The following is a 9750-nucleotide window of genomic DNA, read 5'->3' as shown; positions in this document are numbered from 1 at the left end:
ATAATTATGATTATGAGATGGATAAGATGGGTGATGACAATGAAGTAAGCAGTTTATCACCATTCCTCTCCCCCCCCCCCCCCCCCCAACCCCCCCGCCCCCCCCCCCCCCCCCCCCCCCGGCAGTTCCCCAACCATCTCCCCCCCCCCCCCACAAGTCCACAGCTGACACACTGCCTGCACCAACAGCCTGCCCCCTGTTCCTCTGACCATGATGCCCCCTCCTCTCCCCCCACCCCCCACTGTCTGTCACTGCTCTCCCCAACAGACACTGACCACCCAAGTCTGTAATCCATACCACAGAAAACAAAGATGTGCATTATCATGAGGAGTGTGTAAGACAAGATGCTGTTCCTGCCATCCAACGTAATATCAGGACACACACACAAAAACTGCCTGTCACTGCCTTCACCCACAGAGACCAACCAGCCAGTCTGTATTCCACAGCACAGTAAACGTGATGTGTGTTATGGGGAAGTGCGCAAGACAAGGTGTCATTCTGCAGATAGGAGATTGTCACTGCCTCTCACCATACAAACCAACCAGGTGTGTAGTCCACACCACACTGCACAAACAGGTACATTCTGACGGGGAAGTGAGTTAGACAAGGTGTCATTCTGCAAACAAAGTCTGTCACTACTGCTCTCACCACAGGAAACAGTCTCTATTCCATACCACAGACAACAAAGATGCACATTATCATGAGCAGTGTGTAAGTAAGGAACCATTCTGCAGACACATTGCCTCTCACCCAGATTCCCACTCTCTATTCCATACCACAGAAAAACAAAGATGTACGTTATAATGAGGAGTGTGAGACAAAGGCGTCGTTCTGAAGGAGACACAAGACAAACGGAAGAGTAAGATGGCAGACAGACATTGTCACGCCCCTGTCAGCAACAGATAACCCACCACTCTGTATTCCACAGCACAGAAAACCCACCACTCTGTATTCCACAGCACAGAAAACCCACCACTCTGTATTCCACAGCACAGAAAACCCACCACTCTGTATTCCACAGCACAGAAACCAAAGATGTATGTCACTATGAGGTGTGTGTAGAGACAAGGCGTCTTTCTGCAGGGTCCTGAACACTAAGAGGTGTGTGTAGAGACAAGGCGTCTTTCTGCAGGGTCCTGAACACTATGAGGAGTGTGTAGAGACAAGGCGTCTTTCTGCAGGGTCCTGAACACTAAGAGGTGTGTGTAGAGACAAGGCGTCTTTCTGCAGGGTCCTGAACACTAAGAGGTGTGTGTAGAGACAAGGCGTCTTTCTGCAGGGTCCTGAACACTGTGTAGAGACAAGGCGTCTTTCTGCTGGGTCCTGAACACTATGAGGAGTGTGTAGAGACAAGGCGTCTTTCTGCAGTCCTGAACACTAAGAGGTGTGTGTAGAGACAAGGCATCTTTCTGCAGGGTCCTGAACACTGTGTAGAGACAAGGCGTCTTTCTGCTGGGTCCTGAACACTATGAGGAGTGTGTAGAGACAAGGCGTCTTTCTGCAGTCCTGAACACTAAGAGGTGTGTGTAGAGACAAGGCGTCTTTCTGCAGGGTACTGAACACTGTGTAGAGACAAGGCGTCTTTCTGCAGGGTCCTGAACACTATGAGGAGTGTGTAGAGACAAGGCGTCTTTCTGCAGGGTACTGAACACTGTGTAGAGACAAGGCGTCTTTCTGCAGGGTCCTGAACACAAAATGATGATCAGTTGTCTCTCCTAGCTGCCTGCCAACCGGCAGTGATATGTTGCAGTGAAATGAACAGCTGTGGTGGTGGTGGGGGCGAGGTGTACTTGTGTCATCCCCATATGAAGTGCTGCAGTGCTGAACACGAAGCGTGGCTGCCCAACATCACAAAGGCTCAGCAGCACCAGTGTCAGAATGTGGAGCCTTTGTCACCGCTATCTGTAGAGAAACAACACAGCACACCTATCTGTAAAACACGGTGCACCAATCTGTAAAACACAGCACACCTATCTGTACACAGCACACCTATCTGTAGCACACCTATCTGTAAAACACAGCACACCTATCTGTAAAACACAGCACACCTATCTGTAAAACACGGTGCACCAATCTGTAAAACACAGCACACCTATCTGTAAAACACGGTGCACCAATCCCAGCACACCTATCTGTAAAACACAGCACACCTATCTGTAAAACACAGCACACCTATCTGTAAAACACAGCACACCTATCTGTAGCACACCTATCTGTAAAACACAGCACACCTATCTGTAGCACACCTATCTGTAAAACACAGCACACCTATCTGTAAAACACGGTGCACCAATCCCAGCACACCTATCTGTAAAACACAGCACACCTATCTGTAAAACACAGCACACCTATCTGTAAAACACGGTGCACCAATCCCAGCACACCTATCTGTAAAACACAGCACACCTATCCGTAAAACACTGTGCACCAATCCCAGCACACCTATCTGTAAAACACAGTGCACCAATCTGTAAAACACAGCACACCTATCCCTAAAACACAGTGCACCAATCTGTAGCACCCCACAGCACATCCCCCTACCAACACCCACCAGTTTTCTTTCTAAATCATGATGCTATTTCAGTTTTCTTTCTAAGTCATGATGCTATTTGCCCAGCTGGCTGTCAAGGGGCCACCGTTCTTAACACCAGGGGACCGAAACACAAACTAACCTTAAAAGGTCAATTAAAATAATGTTAGACAGACCAACTCATCCATGTCTCATTCTGTCCATAATAAAATTGAAATCAAATTGAAAATATTGAAAATAACGTAAAAAGGAAATTCATCCACATCTGTTTCAGTACACATTCCATTCTTAGCGCACATATAGGTACCCATGGTAACAATAGGGTTTTCCCTGACAAAATTCAGAGCAATCCACTTTGATAGGAGACACCTGCAGGCAGACAAAACAAAAAAAAGAAAAGAAAAAACAGTGTTGCTGCACTGTAGCAATGCACTGTCCCTGGTGAGAGCAGCCTGAATTTCACACAGAGAAACCTGTCTGACGTTTGACATGGTTGCTTATGGTCCATATCAGGACTGTCCAACAATACGAACATTCAGCCGTCTTAAACACAAAACTGTCACATCTATTTACTATTAAGAAAAACCAGCAAAACACATTTCATGGCATATTATCTTAACCATTGCTCCTAAAGGCAAATAAGACTAGCCTGTGCTGAGGACGCCAGTCCATCATCCCCCTGATTACAAAAATTAAAATGGACAGCTAGTGCCCATCTCAGTGTTTAAAATCTCACTAACTAACTGCCAGGGAAAAACATCACAGACAGCACATCACAGACAGCAGAAAAGACAACAAAGTGTCAAGGCTTGCTGGGACAGGGAAGACAGAAAAACATCAGAGACAGCAGAAAAGACAACAAAGTGTCAAGGCTTGCTGGACAGAAAAGACAACAAAGTGTCAAGGCTTGCTGAACAGAAAAGACAACAAAGTGTCAAGGCTTGCTGGGACAGGGAAGCCCACAAAGTGTCAAGGCTTGCTGGGACAGAAAAGACAACACAGTGTCAAGGCTTGCTGGGACAGGGAAGACAACAAGTGTCAAGGCTTGCTGGGACAGAAAAGACAACACAGTGTCAAGGCTTGCTGGGACAGGGAAGACAGTAAAACATCAGAGACAGCAGAAAAGACAACACAGTGTCAAGGCTTGCTGGGACAGGGAAGACAACACAGTGTCAAGGTTTGCTGGGACAGGGAAGACAGAAAAACATCAGAGACAGCAGAAAAGACAACACAGTGTCAAGGCTTGCTGGGACAGATAAGACAACAAAGTGTCAAGGCTTGCTGGGACAGGGGAAGACAACACAGTGTCAAGGTTTGCTGGGACAGGGAAGACAACAAAGTGTCAAGGCTTGCTGGGACAGGGAAGACAACACAGTGTCAAGGTTTGCTGGGACAGGGAAGACAACAAGTGTCAAGGCTTGCTGGGACAGGGAAGACAACAAAGTGTCAAGGCTTGCTGGGACAGGGAAGACAACACAGTGTCAAGGTTTGCTGGGACTGGGAAGACCACAAAGTGTCAAGGCTTGCTGGGACAGGGAAGACAACACAGTGTCAAGGTTTGCTGGGACAGGGAAGACAACACAGTGTCAAGGCTTGCTGGGACAGGGAAGACAACAAGTGTCAAGGCTTGCTGGGACAGGGAAGACAACAAAGTGTCAAGGCTTGCTGGGACAGGGAAGACAACACAGTGTCAAGGCTTGCTGGGACAGAAATGACAACACAGTGTCAAGGTTTGCTGGGACTGGGAAGACCACAAAGTGTCAAGGCTTGCTGGGACTGGGAAGACAAAGTGTCAAGGCTTGCTGGGACAGGGAAGACAACACAGTGTCAAGGTTTGCTGGGACTGGGAAGACCACAAAGTGTCAAGGCTTGCTGGGACTGGGAAGACAAAGTGTCAAGGCTTGCTGGGACAGGGAAGACAAAGTGTCAAGGTTTGCTGGGACAGAGAAGACAAAGTGTCAAGGCTTGCTGGGACAGGGAAGACAACAAGTGTCAAGGCTTGCTGGGACAGGGAAGACAACAAGTGTCAAGCCTTGCTGGGACAGGGAAGACAAAGTGTCAAGGCTTGCTGGGACAGGGAAGACAACAAGTGTCAAGCCTTGCTGGGACAGAGAAGACAAAGTGTCAAGGCTTGCTGGGACAGGGAAGACAACAAGTGTCAAGGCTTGCTGGGACTGGGAAGACTACAAGTGTCAAGGCTTGCTGGGACTGGGAAGACAACAAGTGTCAAGGCTTGCTGGGACAGGGAAGACAACAAGTGTCAAGGCTTGCTGGGACAGGGAAGACAACAAGTGTCAAGGCTTGCTGGGACAGGGAAGACAACAAAGTGTCAAGGCTTGCTGGGACAGGGAAGACAAGTGTCAAGGCTTGCTGGGACAGGGAAGACAAGTGTCAAGGCTTGCTGGGACAGGGAAGACAAAGTGTCAAGGCTTGCTGGGACAGGGAAGACAACAAGTGTCAAGCCTTGCTGGGACAGAGAAGACAAAGTGTCAAGGCTTGCTGGGACAGGGAAGACAACACAGTGTCAAGGCTTGCTGGGACAGGAAAGACAACAAAGTGTCAAGGCTTGCTGGGACAGGGAAGACAACACAGTGTCAAGGTTTGCTGGGACAGGGAAGACAAAGTGTCAAGGCTTGCTGGGACAGGAAAGACAACAAAGTGTCAAGGCTTGCTGGGACAGGGAAGACAAAGTGTCAAGGTTTGCTGGGACAGGGAAGACAACAAGTGTCAAGGCTTGCTGGGACAGGGAAGACAACACAGTGTCAAGGTTTGCTGGGACAGGGAAGACAAGTGTCAAGGCTTGCTGGGACAGAGAAGACAAAGTGTCAAGGCTTGCTGGGACAGGGAAGACAAGTGTCAAGGCTTGCTGGGACAGGGAAGACAACAAGTGTCAAGGCTTGCTGGGACAGGGAAGACAACACAGTGTCAAGGCTTGCTGGGACAGGGAAGACAAAGTGTCAAGGCTTGCTGGGACAGGGAAGACAAGTGTCAAGGCTTGCTGGGACAGGGAAGACAAGTGTCAAGGCTTGCTGGGACAGGGAAGACAACACAGTGTCAAGGCTTGCTGGGACAGGGAAGACAACACAGTGTCAAGGCTTGCTGGGACAGGGAAGACAACAAGTGTCAAGGCTTGCTGGGACAGGGAAGACAACAAGTGTCAAGGCTTGCTGGGACAGGGAAGACAAGTGTCAAGGCTTGCTGGGACAGGGAAGATGGAAAAACAAAAAAGTGAAGGAGGAAAAAGAAAAAGAAAAAAAAAAAGCAGAAATAAAGAGAGTAACAGAAAAGAGGAAAATTTCTAACACCAAATTTCCAGAGGGCGGGGATGCTGTTGACAGTGAAAGGCACACCCCATGGCACCCCACAGGGGAGACAAACCTGTTGTGACAAAACGTAACACAAAACAAAGTAGCGCACCTCCCCCTAGCGCGTGTTCCGTCATACTGCGGCACAGAGAGTCCAGACGAGCGTTGATCTCAGTGTCCGTGGCCTGCTGGTCTGACCCTGACCCTGACCCGGGGGGCGGGGGAGGAGGAGGGGGGATGGAGGACGGAGACAGGGACAGTTGGGAGGAACGGAGAGGTGCCGACTGTGTCCTGCTCACCGCCTGTTTGCTCTGAAAAACATGGCCACCACAATCACCTGTAGTTTGTTGTAAGTCATAGTTTGCTCTGTAAAACATGGCCACCACAATCACCTGTAGTTTGTTGTTGTTAGTCATAGTTTGCTCTGTAAAACATGGCCACCACAATCACCTGTAGTTTGTTGTTGGTAATAGTTTGCTCTGTAAAACATGGCCACCACAATCACCTGTAGTTTGTTGTTGTTAGTCATAGTTTGCTCTGAAAAACATGGCCACCACAATCACCTGTAGTTTGTTGTTAGTAATAGTTTGCTCTGTAAAACATGGCCACCACAATCACCTGTAGTTTGTTGTTGTTAGTAATAGTTTGCTCTGTAAAACATGGCCACCACAATCACCTGTAGTTTGTTGTTAGTCATAGTTTGCTCTGTAAAACATGGCCACCACAATCACCTGTAGTTTGTTGTTAGTCATAGTTTGCTCTGTAAAACATGGCCACCACAATCACCTGTAGTTTGTTGTTAGTCATAGTTTACTCTGAAAAACACGGCCACCACAATCACCTGTAGTTTGTTGTTGTTAGTAATAGTTTGCTCTGTAAAACATGGCCACCACAATCACCTGTAGTTTGTTGTTAGTCATAGTTTGCTCTGTAAAACATGGCCACCACAATCACCTGTAGTTTGTTGTTAGTCATAGTTTGCTCTGAAAAACATGGCCACCACAATCACCTGTAGTTTGTTGTTGTTAGTCATAGTTTGCTCTGAAAAACATGGCCACCACAATCACCTGTAGTTTGTTGTTGTTAGTAACAGTTTGCTCTGAAAAACATGGCCACCACAATCACCTGTAGTTTGTTGTTGTTAGTAATAGTTTGCTCTGTAAAACATGGCCACCACAATCACCTGTAGTTTGTTGTTGTTAGTAACAGTTTGCTCTGAAAAACATGGCCACCACAATCACCTGTAGTTTGTTGTTGTTAGTAACAGTTTGCTCTGAAAAACATGGCCACCACAATCACCTGTAGTTTGTTGTTGTTAGTAATAGTTTGCTCTGTAAAACATGGCCACCACAATCACCTGTAGTTTGTTGTTGTTAGTAATAGTTTGCTCTGTAAAACATGGCCACCACAATCACCTGTAGTTTGTTGTTAGTCATAGTTTGCTCTGGAAAACATGGCCACCACAATCACCTGTAGTTTGTTGTTAGTCATAGTTTGCTCTGAAAAACATGGCCACCACAATCACCTGTAGTTTGTTGTTGTTAGTAACAGTTTGCTCTGAAAAACATGGCCACCACAATCACCTGTAGTTTGTTGTTAGTCATAGTTTGCTCTGAAAAACATGGCCACCACAATCACCTGTAGTTTGTTGTTGTTAGTAATAGTTTGCTCTGAAAAACATGGCCACCACAATCACCTGTAGTTTGTTGTTAGTCATAGTTTGCTCTGTAAAACATGGCCACCACAATCACCTGTAGTTTGTTGTTAGTCATAGTTTGCTCTGTAAAACACGGCCACCACAATCACCTGTAGTTTAGTTTGTTGTTGTTAGTCATAGTTTGCTCTGTAAAACATGGCCACCACAATCACCTGTAATTTAGTTTGTTGTTAGTAATAGTTTGCTCTGAAAAACATGGCCACCACAATCACCTGTAGTTTGTTGTTGTTAGTAATAGTTTGCTCTGAAAAACATGGCCACCACAATCACCTGTAGTTTGTTGTTGTTAGTAATAGTTTGCTCTGTAAAACATGGCCACCACAATCACCTGTAGTTTGTTGTTGTTAGTCATAGTTTGCTCTGTAAAACACGGCCACCACAATCACCTGTAGTTTGTTGTTAGTCATAGTTTGCTCTGAAAAACATGGCCACCACAATCACCTGTAGTTTGTTGTTGTTAGTAATAGTTTGCTCTGAAAAACATGGCCACCACAATCACCTGTAGTTTAGTTTGTTGTTGATAGTAATAGTTTGCTCTGGAAAACATGGCCACCACAATCACCTGTAGTTTGTTGTTAGTAATAGTTTGCTCTGTAAAACACGGCCACCACAATCACCTGTAGTTTGTTGTTAGTAATAGTTTGCTCTGTAAAACATGGCCACCACAATCACCTGTAGTTTGTTGTTAGTCATAGTTTGCTCTGAAAAACATGGCCACCACAATCACCTGTAGTTTGTTGTTAGTCATAGTTTGCTCTGTAAAACATGGCCACCACAATCACCTGTAGTTTGTTGTTAGTAACAGTTTGCTCTGTAAAACATGGCCACCACAATCACCTGTAGTTTGTTGTTGTTAGTAATAGTTTGCTCTGAAAAACATGGCCACCACAATCACCTGTAGTTTAGTTTGTTGTTGTTAGTAACAGTTTGCTCTGTAAAACATGGCCACCACAATCACCTGTAGTTTGTTGTTGTTAGTAATAGTTTGCTCTGAAAAACATGGCCACCACAATCACCTGTAGTTTGTTGTTAGTAATAGTTTGCTCTGTAAAACACGGCCACCACAATCACCTGTAGTTTGTTGTTAGTAATAGTTTGCTCTGTAAAACATGGCCACCACAATCACCTGTAGTTTGTTGTTAGTCATAGTTTGCTCTGAAAAACATGGCCACCACAATCACCTGTAGTTTGTTGTTAGTCATAGTTTGCTCTGTAAAACATGGCCACCACAATCACCTGTAGTTTGTTGTTAGTAACAGTTTGCTCTGTAAAACATGGCCACCACAATCACCTGTAGTTTGTTGTTGTTAGTAATAGTTTGCTCTGAAAAACATGGCCACCACAATCACCTGTAGTTTGTTGTTGTTAGTAATAGTTTGCTCTGAAAAACATGGCCACCACAATCACCTGTAGTTTGTTGTTAGTAACAGTTTGCTCTGAAACACATGGCCACCACAATCACCTGTAGTTTGTTGTTGTTAGTCATAGTTTGCTCTGAAAAACATGGCCACCACAATCACCTGTAACTTAGTTTGTTGTTGTTAGTAACAGTTTGCTCTGAAAAACATGGCCACCACAATCACCTGTAGTTTGTTGTTAGTCATAGTTTGCTCTGTAAAACATGGCCACCACAATCACCTGTAGTTTGTTGTTAGTAATAGTTTGCTCTGTAAAACATGGCCACCACAATCACCTGTAGTTTGTTGTTGTTAGTAACAGTTTGCTCTGAAAAACATGGCCACCACAATCACCTGTAGTTTGTTGTTAGTAACAGTTTGCTCTGAAAAACATGGCCACCACAATCACCTGTAGTTTGTTGTTAGTAATAGTTTGCTCTGTAAAACATGGCCACCACAATCACCTGTAGTTTGTTGTTAGTCATAGTTTGCTCTGTAAAACATGGCCACCACAATCACCTGTAGTTTGTTGTTGTTAGTCATAGTTTGCTCTGAAAAACATGGCCACCACAATCACCTGTAGTTTGTTGTTAGTCATAGTTTGCTCTGTAAAACACGGCCACCACAATCACCTGTAGTTTGTTGTTAGTCATAGTTTGCTCTGAAAAACATGGCCACCACAATCACCTGTAGTTTGTTGTTAGTCATAGTTTGCTCTGTAAAACACGGCCACCACAATCACCTGTAGTTTGTTGTTAGTAATAGTTTGCTCTGAAAAACATGGCCACCACAATCACCTGT

General features: G+C 45.5%; 1 protein-coding gene across 2 annotated transcripts in view; it reads right to left on the bottom strand.

Moving 5' to 3' along the window:
* Nucleotides 1-241: 241 nt before the first annotated feature.
* LOC143281782 (protein Smaug homolog 2-like) overlaps nucleotides 242-9750 on the bottom strand; it is a 33943-nt gene continuing 24434 nt past the window's right edge. For both annotated transcript variants that reach the window (XM_076587074.1, XM_076587075.1), the window contains exons 10-11: nucleotides 5948-6146; nucleotides 242-1902 (exon numbers count right to left, since the gene is read on the bottom strand). In XM_076587074.1, the coding sequence (XP_076443189.1) occupies nucleotides 1874-1902; nucleotides 5948-6146 (228 nt within the window). In that variant the 3' untranslated portion in view covers nucleotides 242-1873. The remainder of the gene's footprint in view (nucleotides 1903-5947; nucleotides 6147-9750) is intronic.

Source organism: Babylonia areolata, chromosome 4, assembly GCF_041734735.1.
Source record: "Babylonia areolata isolate BAREFJ2019XMU chromosome 4, ASM4173473v1, whole genome shotgun sequence".
Lineage (NCBI taxonomy): Eukaryota > Metazoa > Mollusca > Gastropoda > Neogastropoda > Buccinidae > Babylonia > Babylonia areolata.
The sequence above is the reverse complement of the archived record's forward strand: the minus strand, read 5'-3'. Positions and strand labels throughout refer to the sequence as shown.